The following is a 19,249-nucleotide window of genomic DNA, read 5'->3' as shown; positions in this document are numbered from 1 at the left end:
TCTGATCTGTTTGCAAGCAACTGACAGTTATGATACTCTGAAAGTGACCAAAGCATGACTTGTGTGTCTTTGCCTCATACAGAATAAGTGAGCATAAAAACATAGGATAAGATGTGAAGAGATTTGATGGTGCTAAATGCAGGCACTATTACATATATTTGAAAGGTTTTACTTGACATCTTGAAAGAGCAAAGGAACAGCTACAATAGCAATTCCTTTATTTTCATGAATAAAGGAAGTGTATTTTGTGGATCTCCTGCACACTTGATGACTATAGGGAGGACGCTTTCAGCAAACAGTTTCAGCTTGCCTTCAATTTGTGAACATTTACTAGACATTTCTGAGAACTGGTAATCCCTGTAATTGCAATCACCTGAATTCATCCTGTAGAGTACCTGTTTCATCCTATGTAGAGCTTCCAAAGCAACCTGGCTTTGGAACATGTGAACTGAGTAGAAAGTTTGTGTCATAATTTGTGTTAGCAAGATCTTAGCTGTTGACAGAAGGAGTCGTAGGCAAACTGCATATGGACAGTTTAGCTAGGCTATCTTGATTTTAAAATTAAGATTTGGTGTGATGAGCTCCTAATCTAATACATGAAGCATGTACTCTTCTTACTACAGATGGAGATAACAGATCACCACCATCATGAGGGGGGTTTGAGATATGTATGAAGCTGCCTCATGGAAGATGTGAGAGAGAGTTGTTACCTCACAGATCAAAGTCTTCCTAACTTGGTCAAGATTATTCTCCTACTTGCAAAGGTAATAACTCACTTATATAAAGCCATAGACAAAAATACACGCTTGGAACTTCAGACAAGACTGGATTTGGCTAATTGTTGCATTTGACTGGAAACAATAACCCCCTGGAAGCCTCATGGACATTTCCTGAGAGAGCTGGCTTTGTTAAATCAGTTAGTCTTTTCAGTAGCAGTGAGGTCTTGGAAGTCTGATACTGCACTAAAAATGGTCATGCATTTCACACATTCCTTCCAACTCTTTCCAACTCCTTAATTTCCACACATATTCCTCCGCTATTTGAAACTGGGTCTTTTTGTTATTACTTGCAACACAGAAAGTCTGAATTCTGTGAAAAAACTGTTCTGACCATTTCATCATAAGCTTTGAGATTAATTTATAACCCTAACAAGGCCATGAAAATGCACAGACTTATCAGGGAACATACATACAGGATAGAATCTGGCTTTTCAAGAATTAACTTCTGTAGATGATGCATAAGCCTTTTTTTCTTCCTTTTTGTTTTCCTGGTTGAGACTCAAGCTAGATTTTGCATGAAACCTGAAGAAGTTTGATGCAAAAATAGCAAAAAACATTTGTTGTCAGTAACTCCATAATGTATCTTCTGTAAATGCAGGACATCACTACTTCCTGATATTCAGTGACGTCTTGGGGAGTTGCAATCATACCAACTGAAAGTACCTTGTGTCAAAGTGATTACAGCAAATAAAAACCCAACATCCCTTGGTTATACATTCCATTTTAGAAAGCACAGTTTAAAACTCTCCTAGCTTCAGGAATTCCAGCCTGTGAAAACTGAAGGCAGCTAGTATGTCTTTCAGCTACATCACTGAAAACTTGAAACTTTTACAAACTTAGCTACAGAGAACAGCATGGAAACTTTCCATGTCGAGCTATTGATATGGTCATTGGAATGTGGTTTTGGAAGGTTTTATAACAATGACTGATCATTCAAGTGCTTTCTGGAAGAGAAGCCACCTATTCCAGGAGAGTTAAAACAATTTAGTAACGGCCACTGAAATCAGAACATTGCCACAAAATTTTGTTTAATGCTTGTAGTACTATGAATTAAAGCTGAAACAATTACCTTCTGCTCTAGTTCATTCTTCCTGTAGTTGATGGTGATGGAATAGTAATGTCTGTTTAGTCCATGGATTAGTGCCTGCAAAATTTAAGGGAGAAACTGAATTAAAATCACCCATTGCTGAAAAGAACGGATATCAGAAGGAGAAAGCTCATCTCAATATAAACATCTTTACACACCACTCAAATAAAGGGAAGAAACACCAAGGAAAAAATGCAGAGATTACAAGGAGATATGAAGTAAATATACCTGGTTCTACTTCTCTTTTTGTGTTCATTAACTGACAGTTATGTTTTCTATTTCTAAACCACAGGTTTTTTTTCACACAGTAGCAACTATAATAAGAAAAAATGGTAACTGCCTTCAAACATTTGACCGATACATATGCACAAACATATTTCTCTCAAATCCTTCCTTTCTCAATAAATTTGGTTATCACTCCTGTTAAAATATTCTGTTACAAACAAAAGACTATTTGCTATCTATTTATTTATAACCACTGTCAACATTCCCAAGTTCATTCTCCAGGGTACAACATGAAGAAGCAAGCAAAAACCTCACTTAGACAATGTGTATCAAATTAACCTTGGATATTGAAACTAATTTTATTTTTTAACTGTAAATGAAGAAAAAAACCCCCACCTTTTTCACTACAAGTATGCCCTCTGCAAATACAATCTGATAACTGAGATTAGTTTTAGTGATAGCTGTATGCATATATTTTCTGTTTTGCTCACTTGCATTAGATATTTCCTTTTACATTTACGACTTAAGGGTGAATTGTATTATTTGGGGAGGTAAAATTCTATGATCAATCCTCATCACACTGAATAGAGTCTATTTTCAAATACAAATTCACATATGAAGTTTACATTTATAAACAAGATAGAATAAATCATACATAAAGTATGCTGAATTAGTGATAAATCTTGAAGCATTCCAACTATTTAAGCTTAAATATATATTTAGAGCTATACAAAATGAATGTGTATTTGCATCCTATGCAACTTAATATTTCAGCATTACAAAATTATCTATTATTTATTACATAAAACCATTACTTGTGCAATGTATTTTAATTAAGCTTGTAAAATACAGGTTTTATTATCAATAACAGAATTTATAGTTTAAACTATTAACAATAAGTAATTTCCACTGCCATTTTTGGTGTTTGTGTATAAACTCATGTGTTGATATTTAGGAAGTTTTCTTAAGTTCTTAAAGTTTGACAAACAGGTTTGCCTTCTCCCACTATCCTCTCCCTTTCCTCTCCCCTTCCAGAAACTACCCTTTAAAAGTGTGAGCAAATGTAAAAGGTAAACAACTGGTAAAAAGGCTGTTGATAAGGGAACTCAAGGAAAAAACACACACACAAAAAGGGAGCAAAGCCAAGGCATGTACTACTCTAATATTCTTCTTCCTGAAATTTTAAGTAATGTCTAGAAATTCCTGCTTCTAGTCCAGCTGAAATCAGTATTTAGTTTGCTTCTGTCCTCAACTGAATTTTATTTAAGGCTTAAAATAAAAGTACTATAACACTGCAAGAGCTCTTTCAGCTTTTAGGAACAGAGTACCATTTAAAATTATGATTTTTATCATAACAGTGACATTTGCAACAGCTCATTGCCAGCTTGCAAAAAATCAACGCAAACAAAAACTATCCATTTCAATAACAGAAACCCAAAATCCCATGGCCAAAATATGCCACGCTGTAGTGACAGTGATCTTAAAATAATGAAGCTGAATAATACTGCAGGGGTTTCCAAGGGAAAGCATTACACATGGTCTAGGAAAGCTCAGTTAGAAAAGCCCTGAAACATGGAAGCATGGGCTTGCTTACATCCAATCAAGAGTACTAGCTGCTTATTTCATGCTCATTATTGTTCACAATTTTGACCAATTCAAAACTCAAAAGTAAAACACAGCCTCCTGAAGCAGACACTCTTTAATTTTAAGATGCCTTTTTGCTAGCATTTTTAGAGTTTCAATGTAGTAGTAACAAAAAAATCAACTTATCTCTCACCAGATAAGGGTGTGATGGTCTAGGACCTCTCAAAGGATGGCTCTCTCAGAGCACAAATTCAGCCATTATTTCAGTTCTGCTCTGACTAGTGGATGGTCTTTTTTTTTCTTGGATGTTTACCTAGCAAAATATTACTTCTATTGTTCAAGTAATGGAAACAAAAGCAGGGCTTCATGGTTTCAAGGACACATGCCTTTAGAATACATAGTAAGGGGGAAAAGTTTTTTAAAGGAAAAAACAGTGAGGCAGAAGAATGACAGGGATAAAAGCTTTAATCACTCCAGAGGATACTTGTTTCAGGATAGAAGCTATTTCTCAAAATAAAGGCTTGCTTCAGTGAAACCAGCAGTGAAAGTTGACTTTTAGTGAAAGTCAACTTCAGAAATCAAACTTTGAATATGTAAGTTTCACAAATGTGTATTCAAAAGCAACATTACAGTAGAAGCCAATCAAGCAACCATTTTATCCATTGAATATCCTCCTCCACCATTTTTTCAGCACATTACTGCATTACATAAAAATCGGGGATTAATTATTTAAGACACAAGGTTTAATCTAGATTACATAATAAGCAAGAACCTCTATAAACTTACAGTAAAAAGAAAAGAGAGAACTTTTTCCATAATTTATTTGTGAGTAACTTATCTTGAAGAACGATGAGATGTTGATAAGCAGCAGTTTTTCAGCAGGACTGAAAACAGCACTTGTCTTGAATCACGTTATGTCATCTATTGTCACTTTAAAACGTTTGCATTTCCATAAATTTATACTTCAATCTTTGCTGTACACATTAAATACATGCATTCACACTTAGCTAATTTAGGGCTCCATTTTAAACCCCTCACATACACATGTCCATTGATGAATCACATCAATTATAATTGCATGTGGAAAAATGCAACAGAGAGAACAATAAAAAATTTGTAACCTACTGTTTTAAATGCCTTTCCCAAAAATTGGTAAACAGACCTTACAATTTACTGGACTAGCAGCACTAGGTTTACCTGGATAGATGGCTTGTTTAGGTGACCCAGATTTGAAGTTGTTTGTCGTGGTTCATGTCCTAAGACCATCATATTAGCATTGATCAATCTGAAGGCATCAATAACAACCTGTAAAAACAAGATGTCAAGTCAATTCTTTTTAGAAAATGCAACTAATAGAGCCAAGCAACAGTGGACAAGGCACAATCAACTCTCATCTGTTTTTGGCCTTTATCCAGAAAATCATTTAATTATAATATTAATAAAAAAGAACCTCCTGCTGGCTATGTGATCAGCACACTACACTGCCTTGTATTGTAAGGTGACACCAATTATTACCTTTTCCATGGAACTCTAAGTTTTATATACATTATATCACCATATAATATTGAATTTTATGTACACTTACTCTAAGCCTCAAAACTATGCATATGTTTGTCACCTAGATCTTATCCAATCAAAATGAATGACAGAGAGAGACTAAAACTGAAAGTGAGCACAAGCTAAGGGACCAAGTCTAAAGCCCAGTCCTGTCACATCAATTATACTACCACAATACTTGAAATGACAACAAAATTATAGCCAGCAAGGAACTTGCCCCATGTATTCCCTTCTAGTCAGATGCTTTTTGCTTCTTGTGACTACGAAAGGGTCTATAAACTGTCTGATGGATTAAAAAGTCCTTGTCAGTGTCATGCTCAGGAGTAAAAAATAGAGTAAAAGAAAACCAAGGTCATTTATGATTTAAAGGTACATGGTAGGCAGTATTCAGTGCTATTTTATTGCAAATAATGTAAACCCATCACTGATTCTTACTCTGTCTTGTGCTAAATTTGTCTATGAAAATTTCTGCAAAGAGAAATTCATGGTCCCATGCAAAAAACTGTCCAAACCCTATAGGAGCTGAGACAGACCTAAGAACCTACCAACAATACACTCAAACCCACTCTTACTGTGAGCTGACCAGCACAGGTTTGTAACTGCAAGAATAATTCTTGTTTAGGTTCAAGTCTTTTAACTGGACCTGAGCAGGTACAGCCTTGCACATGCACTAAAACAGTACCAGGCAGACTTTGCAGGCATCTTGTCTGCATGTTTGGAGAGTTATTAACTTAAGTCTCCTTTTAACAGCTTTTCTATAATAATTTTTATTCTTTTCTTCTCTGTACTATGAGTTGGACAACAGATGCATTTACATGGCTGGTTTGATATTTTGAGGAATTAGACTTGAACCTTGTTTACACTGAACAAACCAGAAATGAACCACTGTCACTGAAAGTCTGCAGAGAAAGTGACAGTCTCCCACCTTGTTCCAGCATTTTCCTCTCCATTTACACAAATATTAATAACTAAATAATGTGTAGTTTTTAGGATTAGAAGAAAAAAACATTGAGGTCCTTCATGGGGAAATGAAATTATTTGGCAAGTATTTATAGCAAAAAAAAAAAATCATCATGTGTAAACAGAAAAAACCCACAAACTTATCGCCAGTTGTGATTTACTTTTGAGACCCAAGTGAGACAGTGGTGTTGACTGAGTGCCACTCAGGGCTATTGCTTGGTCTCTCAGCTGCTGGCCAGATCCACCTGCATATGCCATGTTTTCAAATTGCTTGCAGAAATCCTTCCAAAAAAGATCTTCTTTATTAACAAAGTTCAGTTGTGACCCAATTAAAGTGAGTTACCAGTGATTTTTCTTCTTGACAACAAAAAAAAACCACAATTCAGATTTAGAATGCAGCAGAAGAATGCTATCTGATACCAATGCTACAAAGAAAGGAATTACATTTAGAATAATTTTCAAAAATATCTAAAACAGTTACTATGTATCTATACATTCCTTCTCATAACATAAGAAGTAATTGGTTTTTTTTCAAATTTTTTACAGTTTTTCTCTATCTTCGAACACTTGTGACAAGCTTTTCTACGTATCTTTGTATTCCATTTTAATGAATAAAATGGAATACAAAGATACATAGATGCTCTAATTTATCAACATCTGGAAATGCCCAACCATAACAAACAGGCAGTATAAATTAAAAAGTCAAGAAAAGCAAGGCAAAAAAGAAAAAAAAAAAAAAAACCAAAAAAAGCACACCAGCAGCTCTCCAGAGACTAGCTAGATAATGGAAAAAAACCTAAGCAAGCAAGAATTTACCCTGAGGAGCAAGAAACAGGAACTTGGTAGTATACTAGAATGACAAGGGGTTGCTTTGTAGCTTAATAACAGCCTCGCTTCTAGGCCCGAATTTAACTGAGAACTTCACTAGACAACGTTGAGCTTATCCAGAAAGAATGACATTGTCCTGCATAGATTTGAGGCTTGAGCCATGTAAAATAAAAAAAAAATTATTAAACTTTTTTTTTTTAAAGAAAATTCAACATTTTGGTTAGAGTTCTCAGATTAGTTAAATTTCACATTAAAATATGAGAATAAGTTCCTGAATTATTTATGAGTGATACTGAATATTGCTCAAACATCTTAATTCTGACCAGAAGTAACTTTCATTATGTTTTGGGTACAAGCAGCATGGGAATACACTGCACTCTCTATCTCTCCTCCTGAAGAGATTTCAGGTATTTCCTAAATAGAAGATATATAAATCTAACAGAAAGCAGTATGAAAAACTGAAATCACAAATACCAAATATTATGCTTTTAAAAAGGATAAAATTACAATTCCTACAACCTCAGAGGGGTACAAAAAGTAGATGTGCAAATGCTATTTTTCATCTTAGTTGCACTCTGATGACCAATGGCAACTAAATACTTTAACTACACTAAGATTAAAGGAATTTGCTGCTATCACTATAGCAACCATCTTAAAGAAACTAACATGCTCAGCAACCTGGAGGCTAAATTTAGACCTAATACACAATAAAAACATAAATATAACAATAAATTCACATATTCATTTCTATGAACTGTAGCTGCTTTTTTTCATAGTGAGCATAAATCAGTCCTGCCTTTAGAGGATTACATAAAAATAAATAGATTCATTAATGTCCAGTGTACTAATGAGCAATGGGTGAAGTGTTAATTATGCCACAGTAAGATCCAAGGAAAAAGCCCCAGTGAGTACTTGGAGGTGTGTACAAGTTGAAGTCTCCTCTCTATATTTGTGTATTTCGAAGCACAGAATGATGCAGACTGATGACAGAAACATGGTCACCCCCTATTCTACGATGGAAACTTTAGACACAGTATTTTGAACAAAGAACTTCTAAGGATTAATTAAACCCAGCACAAACCACCATGCCGTTGCTTAGATTTTTGTGGTAAAAAGTCAGTCTTTCCCAACCAAAAATTTTAAACTTTCATTGTACTTAAATTACCTACATAATATAATACAGCATGTACTCTTCTAGTAAAAATTTGTTTCCAAGCTTCATGCTAAATTCCTTTTCTAAAAAGACATTAAAAAGTTAACCAGAAGTCTATGTTATTGGGATGTTTTCCAGAAATTTGAAGGTAATTTTTTTTAAATGCACTTCCATAGTGCAACTCTTTCACCACTCTGACCATTTAATTTTTCCTTGTGTAAGTGTCTCCAGACTTTTCAGAGGTCATTTCAACAGCAGACAGCTTATAACAAAACCATTAGCAGTTTGGCTAGCTTAAGGAAACCTCTTACTTTCCTTTTTTGTTTATTATCACTGCATGAATCTGCAGCATATGAGAGTTTATAATTTCTCAGGCTTGTTAAATTCATGTTAAAGGTCTGTTTTCTTGTTGAATAAATTTTGTTCATATAATGCTGCCTATTTCATATACTGAGTCTTTAATAGCACCTTTGGTCTATGCGCAACTCACAGATCAAAACAGAGGACTAAAATAGGGGTTGATGATGCTATTTACATGTGTGATTCCTGCTGTCTTCTTGTTAGTAGCTTTAATATAATAGAAGACCTTGTCTGTTTTGTAATTAACACATCTTTACTGGAGAGATATTTGGAAGTGATTGCTGTGAATATACTGGTTAGTAAAATAAACACAATCACACACCACTTTCTGTTATCAGACAAATTTGTGAATTGTACACATTATACTCCAGATCAACAAACTGTGATATAACAGCCAAGTAGAAGACACATTTATATAACCCTTTATTTTTCTGAAAATATGTATTCAATCTGACCTTGCAAATATAATTAGCTTGTGGGATGTGTGGATTTCAGTACCATGGATGCTTTACTAATTGCAGTTCTTGGAAATAGATACTAAATATTTGGAAGCTGCCAATACAAAATAAAAACTGCATCTTTTTGTACATCTGTCTTAGCTTCAAAATGCATAATAATCTAAAAAACAATAACTATGCAGCATTTTTTTAGCATTTGCCTTGGGTCAAAAGCCCACACTAGAGTCCATAGAAAGTATTTTTAGGATGAAAATTTACAGTTATGTCCTGTGTAAATTTCAGGACAGCTATAATTAATATGATTAAAATTTACTCACAATCTAAGATGAGCACTGGACACCTCAACTGCTAGCTAGACAAAAATCTGGCCTCTTATAGTCTCCACGCAATTATTAAAAGTAATGGCTTGATGAAAATTTAGGGTATTTAGTAGTCAGACTTTTTTTGCTTCTCCTGAAAGTGTGAATGCTATCACTCTTTAGTTTCTTACTACCAGATACTGATAATACTTGAACATTATCAGTTACTCTAAAACAGTCGTCATAACTTTGTGGGGTATTTAAAAAAAAAAGATTAATTCAAGAGTATTTTACACACTTGATTCTTAAATCCCTCCAACATTAAATATCCCAACAGTGCTGAATGAAATAGCTTTGTTTTTCAAGTCCCACTATATTTTAGTGGTAAACTTTAGATAGGTGTAAGTCAGTCTCTACTGTTTAAATTAAAAAAAAAAACTTAACATCAATATTTTTCCAGTGAAGAATCTATGGCATATGGTGACTATCTTTAAAAATGCATTGTATCCTTGGAATTCAAATCGTGATGTATTGTTTATGCCATATGTTTATGAACAAACATACCAGTGCAAAAAGACAACTGCAAAGGAGAGAGCGGTTCTGCCAGGTGTGGAAAAAGAAGTAATGTCCCATCTAAAACCTCTTTTATCACCTGCAACTGACCTGTTATCAACTGCTTAGTTTGTTTCTAGATTCTTTAAAAATGAAATGGAACACGTGACCAGAGAAGTGCAGATCAGGTTTATGACCATTTCGTTATTTATGCTGCCATGCACTGTTAGACAACTACAAGTGAAGAACATCTTCTGTCCCCTGCAAGCCCACAACATAAAAAATTCAAAGAAATTGTACTTTTTATGCCATTTCCAATGAAAAGCACTAAGAACTGAAACTGACTCATGCCAAATGCATATCACTGAATTGCTGTGATTGTGAGTTTGAAGTTTGCAACATGGAAATTATTTATAAAATGTCAATTTTAGCTCTGGAAAACATATTCCTTGGAGTATGTGCATTTTCCTTCTCTATCCTTGGAGAATTATTTACTTGTGGTCAAATCTGCAGTACAACTTCAATATCCATACAGGAAAGGGAAGAGAACTACAGCATAATACATTTATCTTGACAAGTGAGGGCATGCATCCATAACTCCCATGTAGCTGAGCCACAAGTTTTAAAGCTATATGCTTTAATGAAGATAAATGGACTATTCTACATTCACCACAGCAAAAGGAAATTAAACATTTAATACTTTTCAATTAAGCCTTAGAACTTTCTGTTTTAGGGAAGGGCATGAACTCAAGTAACCTATGTAAATGGTTTAGTAGGTAAACATACATGACTTAAAGTCCAAAGGACATTACAGAACAAATTTTGGAACATTAGGATTGATACTAACAATTTCAGCACTACATTAAAAAAACAGGAGGCAAAATATGCACAATATGTTAATCTGGATATGTATAACCACTCCAGAAAATGTAACAAAACAGTGGTGCACTGGCAGTAATAAAATTATGCAGTTTATGCCTAGGTTTACACAGCCTGAACTGGAAATGCCAAGTGGCCCACACTGTGATGCAGATACAATTCATCTCCCACAAATATGATTCGCCAAGCAAAAGAACATCAATCTTTACTGAATCAACAGTGATCTAACCCAGCACAAACATACAACTTCCTTACTCTCCAAACCAGGCTCCTATTGAAACTTAGTTCTTGCCTAGATCAAACCATAAAGTTTCTGTACGGTCAATGGCAAGAAGCAGGACGTTACTGTGAGAGCATCTAAATGTACTACACCTTGTGCATAATGTCCAGAAAGATACTCTTGATACCTCAGTCAAAATTATATACTGCAAAGTTATGTCATCCATTTCAGAATTTTTCCATTTACAACAGGAAAGTATTAGCAAATCCAGTTCTAACAATGAAAGTAGTTCCAGGTATAAAAGATTCTGACAAAATTTAGGCATCGTGTTTTAAAATACATTTTCCTCTACATGCAATCTGCATAATGATTCACAATAAATAGACATCTCCAAAGTAGTGACAATACAGTCAATTCACAAGTTTAGTTGTTTTTAATTACTAATTTCAACTGTGTTACTTATTTTTAACTGTACCCTGAAGACTGTTGAATTCCTTTGTGTCTAGGGGAGACTAAGTCAAATTAAGACCAAGGCAAGTGCATGAAGTGGGGAGGAGTCAGGTATATTAAAATTTAAGTCTTGTTAGGTGGCTCCAATCCGCTTACACTTCTCACAAACTTAATTCTTACTGGGCTATTTTAAATTTCAGGCATTACACTAGTGTCTCCACACATCTCATTTCAAGGATTGCTCTTCTTCTGCCTTCTTAAAAAACAAAGCCTCTTTAAATCCTGCGGTTAATTCAAACAAAGAAAGGAAAAAGACAAGTTCAAAGGAAAAATAACAGCACTTTGATAAAAGAGTGGAGTTTTAAAACCATGCAATATTTAAAAAAACTGTTGTAAAACACGCTCAGATGAAGAAAATCTTGTAGCTAGATGGTAATTCCAATATTCAGGAAATTGATAAATCACTGTCTGCTATTGGTTTCAGTGTTTTAGACTAACAAGTAATTACCAAATTCTGAAACCATTCCCACACACATTTGTCTTGATAAACGGGGAAGATTTGCAGCACAAAAACGGAAGTGACCAATCTGAAACAGTGTAATACATAGGCAATTTAATCTAAACTGATCAAGAGCAACAGATCAAAATTACTTGGAAATCACTATTTTCGTGGTCAGCATGCAGCAAAATGACCATCTATGACCATCTACTCTGAAGAGTAAAAAAACTGAAACCAGGCATTAACAGACCTGTAATGCTCATATACATCACTAATTATGCACGGGTTGTCACTTAGATTTACAAGTACCAATGGACAAAAACGGGGAAAGACGTTGCTAAAACAAGTCCTCCAGGGTTTTCATTTGTATAAGGAGGATAAAACAAGCATGTATCTTTCTCTTTCTCCAGCACAATAAGAGTAACTTTTTTCATACTTCAAAAATTACTAAAATAACAAATTATAAAGTTCAGCACATTTTACTCCTTTTTGAATAAAATTCTAAAGATCTCATAAGCAGAACAAAAGCAAGCAATTTTCAACTACCAATAAAAAGAAACTGCCTGCACAAAATGGTTTCAGGCTACAGCCCACATTCTGTATCTTCGAAGACAAAACCTTCCATTTCCTGAAGACGCTGCCTGGACCACAGGACAAGGTTCTTCAGTGATGTATGTGGCAGGAGACAGTAGTAATAAACTGAAAAGAGCATCTGCTGACCACATGCATACAAAGGGAAATAAACAACTGCAAGAAAAATAAAATACTGGAACAGGAATTGGCATGAGGCTGTTGAATCTCAAGACTCAAGTGGACAAAACACTAAGTGAGCTGATCTGAACTCAGTGTTGGAACTGTGCTCATCACAAAGTTGGCCGTCTAGCCAGATGATCTACAGAGATCAAACAGAATTACTTTGATTTACCACGCTACCCAAATGTACATATTTATTTTCTCTTACCATCTGAATGAGTTTAAGATAAGGATGAAGTACCACAGTAAAATCCTCTTATGAATGTGGCAGAATTTGGTTTTAAGCACAAGATTAGGATGCATAGCATATTTGTTTCTATCTGTCTGAGGTGACAAACAGAATTTATAAAAAAGTTCTTGCAAAGACAACTATTTTCCTCAGCAAACAATTAAAAAAAGAATTTTGTCATAAACCAACAGATCTTCCTACAAATACTTCAGACAGTGCCTTGCTAGAAAAAAATATGGCTCAACGGAAATGAAAGTTCACTGTATGAGTAAGAGATTTTGCTACCAACCCTGCTGAACACCACAAGTGCCAACAAGTTCCTCAGATGTACAAAATGGACTTCTGACAATTTTGGGTATTTTATCAATCCCTGTGGAAGCAATTATTAATTAAGGGAAATCAGTTAACTCTCTCAGAAGAACAGAACATTTTAATTGGTGACTGTGTTGTAATAAAGATCCAAAGTTTAAAAAAGGTCAAAAAGGAAAAGATCACCCTTTTTTTTTTTAATATTAATTTAACAATACAGTGAGTGCAATGCAGTAAGTTAATGCTTTTGGAGTTAAAGCTACTATGTTACAGTGGGTTTAGTATAGTTATATTTTCCTTAAGAGGTGATGAACAGCTGCTAAGTTAAGGTCCAAAAAACCACATTTATTTTTAACATTTGGCAAAGGTTTATGATTCTCTGTACAGACATTTCAAAGTGTATGTTGGAAATAAATATGAAATGTCAATATTGAGCTTTATTCCAGATCTTTAATGAAATTACTGCTTCTGTGAAATATGTATTACTTCTAAATATGTATTACAGCTTCCATTGCACAGATTGGAAAACTGTAGGGGATAAAAGAAAAGTTTATTAATAAGTATAAAATGAAACAACAGCTAGCCAGGTTGTCCCACTGGCCATATTTCAGCATGCTTACTTTGACCTCATTCAAAGAGATCAAGCTAAAAAAAAAAGTAAAAAAAAAAGCTTTCCCTTTCTGGGGTCTGAGACCACTGACCTTCAGTTAAAACTCACTGCTCTGTTGCAAGTTTATTTTACAGACAACAAGAGCATTATTAGCCTAAATATTGCAAAATATGGTACACAGACATGAAAAAAACCTAATTTGTGTGCAAGAATATGTATGCAGAGTAGTAAGATAAGTATTTAGAATTACTTGTCCTTCATGTGTCCTACTTTATTTATGCAAAAATATCCCAGTCCTAAAATGGTCATTAAAACAGTTGGCATTTAATCCACAGATCTACATGAGGGGGTTTATTTTTATATAAGGATTTTATCTGACTTTTTATTTTTGCTCATTTGCCTTAAGACATAAAATGACTGGTTTGGTTTTTTTAACTGATGAGAATATACAGGTATATTTATTTTTAAACTGCAATCATAAATCCCTGTGCTACACAGAAAACGTGTATGGAGACAAGGCAGTTAACAAAGAAGTTAACAAGATTTCATTTTCTACAGTAACAGGGCAAACTGCTTTTTAATGTTTTAGCTAGTCAGGCTGAACCTGAGATTCCTCATCAGAATTCACTGCAACTTCCTGACACATGAAAATAACCTCTGCCCCAAGTATTCTTCACTAGCACAGCCATGACTGCTTCGCTGACCACAAACTATGGCAATTTATATGGGCATGGGCCTGCCCTGAGGCAGTTTTAAAATTAGCTAATGTGCTATTTTGGGCTTTGCTTTTAAATACATCTAATCTCAGACAAAACATGCCATATTAAATCTTCTATGCCACATGTTCACTATATTTTTTTGCCAGACAGTCCTGCTAGTATAAGGTATAATGAGTAATGATCTTGGACTCATGTAGGCAAAGCTCACCAGTATAATGGTTACTACCCAGCAAAATTACCTCTGCAAGTGGCTCTTCATGCTGGCAAATGCAGATACTTTCCTGAAATAGGCTGAGCTCGAGCTCTGTAGCACACAAAGAGGCTCTGGGTGCCATTATAAGTTAGCCAGGCACGGGAAGCATTGGGATCTCACCTGAGAAACCCCCTTGAAGAATAATATATCTGTTCTTCTCTCAGTTCACCTACAATCCAAACACTTTTTAGTGTAAGTGATCTTGCCAACCAGGATCATAAAACGCGAACACATTCCACATCTTCCAAATCAAGAAGTTAATTACAAGTGGTATTCATAATTTGGGAGATTCTTTTTATTTCTAAGCTTTAAAGGATGCACTTGCCAGAAACATGACAGATGTAAATTTTTTTTAACATGAAACCTGAGAACGTAATTTAATCTGACTGTAGCAGCTAAAAATGTGTACGAAAAACAAACATTACAAGACTTCCAGTAATCTCAAGTACTGGCAGCAATGCCATAAGAGCAGCTGTAACTGAGAAATGCTTAGATAGACAAAAATTTATTCACATTCAAAATAAATATGCCAAAGATTACTTTATTGAAGATCTCAAAGATTTGAAATCTAGACATCTATGTCAAACAACAGTGGCAATACAATTATTATAAAAAGAAGCACTTTGTGAGCAAGTGTGCAGCATGACTTATTGGGAGACTTTTCTTCTTAATAGATTTAATAGCTAGTGAGGTCTAAATTAATTACTAGTAATAGTCTTGACAATTGTTTTTTGACAAAACAAAAAGAATCCTATTTCAACATTTCTATTGGAGTGGAAAAATAAAAGTTCTAGGAAAAATAAGTTCGGAATAATTAAGTGTTCTACTGCATCTTACCCCCACCACAAGACTACCTGTATTTTCTTCTCCTCTTTAAGCAATTTTAAAAGGTACAAAATTTATACAGATGTCTAATACCTTCCAAACAACCAGAAGCTAATAATTTTTCAATTGCCTGTTACATAAACGTATTTGCTATAAAATTCAGAATTAAAATAGCAAAACAACTGAAACAGCAACTGTAGCTTCAGAACATTCTGCTATGAAATGAAGTGAACTCATAGTGTTTGGTATCTTTAATAAGATCTGCCTCACAGGAAATATGATACTACAGCTTTATAGAAGATGAACACTTTTGAAATATTTATAAATTTACATGAATATCATCCATATATACCATGACGCATTTCAATAATTATTCTACAGTACAATGGGAGTGCATGCTCAAACAAAACACCTCAGCAGTATTTTAAAGCAGTAAACCACCTAGCCAATTTCTGTACGTTCTGTAGTTTTTCTAATCCACTCTCCCTGTGGTTGAGCAAAATCGAATTGCCTCTCACATTTGCAGACAGCTCTGTGAAGGTGATAATAGAGCTGCTCCCTGCTGTCATGAGGCAGGAAATAGGAAAATGGCATATGGGGCTAGAAAGAAATAAAAAGAGAACTAAACAAGAACAAAAGAGATTTCAACAAAGGACAACTATAACCCAATATGCTTTGCAAGTTAAAATCTCTTTTCATAATAATTTAAGGTACTTAATCATTCATCTGCACATTTCTCAAAAATTCAAATGCTTGATATCAACTTCTCATTAAAGTTTTATTGCCCAAAACATTTGGAATAGAAATTTTAATAAAAATCATCATATGCAATGCCTGCAAATCAATGCAATCTTAGTAACCGTGTCAAGGGGCTGAACTTATTCCAATCTGTTAGTAATTGATCTCAGAACTTGTAGCTAAAATTTAATATATAAAACAACGTATACTTGGATTATTAGTTGTAAACCTGTTGAGTGACACCTGAATAGCAAAATATTAAGAGAGTATTATGATAATTTATGTGTATTGACAATATCAAAGACTTCCAGTCTGTTTAAGGACTACTTATGTAAGCTGCAGAACAAACTGGAAGTGATATTTTCATTTACAATGAGATTTTGGTTTTAATTTTTTTTTTTCATACAGTATGGGCCTCCAAAAATCAAGTACTTACACATATTTACAGTGCTTATGTATTAAATCTTACTGAAGTACCTTAAAAATAAAAAGCAAGCCTACTATACCTTTCCTTTTACACTCTGAATGGGATCCACCACCACAGCAACAGCTCTTTCTGATAAGGCTTCAAAGCTCTGCTGAGTATTGATATCTACACCAGACAACCAACAGCCAAAGCCAGGATGACTGTGATACCAACCAACTACCATCTCAGGTCTGAAACAAAGAGGACATTGATATTTTTAAAAATATAAACACTTATCACAAGAAGAAACAGGAACATGACAGGGCATAAATTACAATGAGCTGTGAAAAAAACACCATTAGTAATATTTAAATTACTCACTATAGTATGGTGAAAACATGGACATGAATAAATGCGACAAAAGAGGGCTATCATTAAGGGATATACATTAGCAGTGGTAGATCATGCTTTCAGTTTTTCACCCTGTTACCACACCTTCCCTGAACCAGTTTTTACCCTTTCAGCACTTGAGTAAATATCTACTCTTTAACTCCTTGGCATCGAAGGTTGAATTTTCACGGCAGAAAGTCCATTTCAGACATGGACAACGGGAACCAACGGTGGGAAAGGATTAAATATCAATTAAACCAGCAGTAGAACAAGGAACTCAGTCAAAAAGCAATTTGCACTGTTCTGTTCAGCTGCTGAGCCTTTTGCTAACATTAATTTTGAAGTTTTTCCCACAGTAAAAGAATTTGCGCAAGCAGGCGACAACTGTTGAGAGGTAGGAGTGAAATAAAAATTTGTTTAAATACTAGGATCTTTTGCAAAATTATTTTCCGTCTCTTTTCATTAAAATTGCTCATGAGTAAGCTATAACTTCAAAAATTTTAAAAATTTTATTTAAAGGGTTAAATCAAAAAATCAATCTTTTAAGCAGGTGCTGTGTAGTAATCGCAAATGCTAAACTGAGCAGCATTCTGATCTTTCTGGGTGATAATCAAAGCTGTAGGTTTAACAGGAGTGACAATCTCCTGACAATTGAAATGCGTGAGGGGACTGAATTACATGCTATGCTACTCACCTAATTTTTGGGGCAATTATTTATTTTTAAACATTATTAACAGCCCTTAGATCACAAGTTTTGAGGAAAGCCAGCCGTTTCTTCTAAAAACCGTGGAGGGAGTACTTGTGACTGTCAGCCCTCTTTACAGTGCCTTACCTTCCCGTCTGTTTCAGCATATCCAGCATTTTTGCTTGAAATACAGGATCAACTGCCTCCACACTGACACCCTGATTTAAAAGACAGACAAAAATCATGGTAGCTGTACATGAAGCGGTATTATTAAAAGACAGACAAAAATCATAGTAGCTGTACATGAAGCAATATTATCTTTTAACTTGTAACTTCACACAAACAAAAATATTCATAAGCATCTGTTTAAAAAGGCAACCTGAATACTTTAGTACTACATAACAGAACACCCTTAAATGCAAAATAGAATTTTTAGAAATGTATTTCAATGTGAGTTTTTAAATGCTGAAAGAATATTTTGAATTGCTATTTAAGTAATCTTCACTATGAGTAAACATGATTAAATAGGCATAGGAATTTACCTTTTTCTCCTCTGTTTTGGCTGCAAACAGTGGCCTGTTGTTTGTCCCAAGTTCAGCTCTACATGTTTTATTCAACATAAACATCACATATTGACCTTTTGCAGATATTTATATTATGCACATGAATAAACTCAGAACAAAAGAATTTGAAAATTTCATGGAATGCAGCTCTGAGTTACAAAGGAATTATCCCATGCCTGTTTCAAGAACATTTCATTCCAGTTACACAAAATAAAGCACCATAAATTCCAATTATGCCCCTTGACTTTTCACCTCTTTAATCTGTTCATAAAATGGTTCTCAAAATTTAAGCACTTTTTTTTTCAAATCACAGAACTATCATTTAAGAGACATGCAACTAAGATCTGTCAAAGAGAGCAAGTTTGAAGTATATAGCACAACCACTATGATACACTTCTAATCAAACCTCTTACATTTTGAATATTTCCACTGGCTTATCAATTTATAAGTCTTATAAGTCATGTAATACACTATATTTATACATAAAAAGGACACAATATCTGCATATATTGCTATACACACTTAAGTACTAGCCTTTACTCAAAAAGAAGTTTTGACTACATTTCTTTTTACTGGAACTCTTTAACCATTAGACTTGTTTGTATTATAACTCACAGCTTACACCTTCAGATTGCTTTAATGTGGTAAAGCACAAAAACATTTTAAAAAATAAATGTGCCTTAAGGGAAAAAAAAAAATCGAAGCAAATAAAATCATCAAGGTCTAGATGTGAAGAACTCACCGTTCCAGACTGTGGCATTGCAAAAACATCAATCACTCTCACAGTATAATCATCAACAAATTCCCCAAGCATCAGACCCATAACTTCCATAGGGACACCGGCACGACCATGCTTCAACATCTGGAATTAAGACCAAA

General features: G+C 34.4%; 1 protein-coding gene across 3 annotated transcripts in view; it reads right to left on the bottom strand.

Annotated features, from left to right (window-relative positions):
* The window catches only part of PSMD14 (proteasome 26S subunit, non-ATPase 14), a 46,351-nt gene that overhangs the window by 4,414 nt on the left and 22,688 nt on the right, over positions 1 to 19,249 (bottom strand). For all 3 annotated transcript variants that reach the window (XM_050976985.1, XM_050976986.1, XM_050976984.1), the window contains 5 exons: positions 19,113 to 19,232; positions 17,955 to 18,025; positions 16,833 to 16,983; positions 4,873 to 4,980; positions 1,849 to 1,923 (listed from right to left, as the gene is read on the bottom strand). In XM_050976985.1, coding sequence (XP_050832942.1) covers positions 1,849 to 1,923; positions 4,873 to 4,980; positions 16,833 to 16,983; positions 17,955 to 18,025; positions 19,113 to 19,232 — 525 coding nt within the window. The remainder of the gene's footprint in view (positions 1 to 1,848; positions 1,924 to 4,872; positions 4,981 to 16,832; positions 16,984 to 17,954; positions 18,026 to 19,112; positions 19,233 to 19,249) is intronic.

The sequence above is a fragment of the Serinus canaria genome, chromosome 7 (genome assembly GCF_022539315.1).
Source record: "Serinus canaria isolate serCan28SL12 chromosome 7, serCan2020, whole genome shotgun sequence".
Taxonomy (NCBI): Eukaryota; Metazoa; Chordata; class Aves; order Passeriformes; family Fringillidae; genus Serinus; species Serinus canaria.
This window is presented reverse-complemented; position numbering and strand designations above follow the sequence as displayed.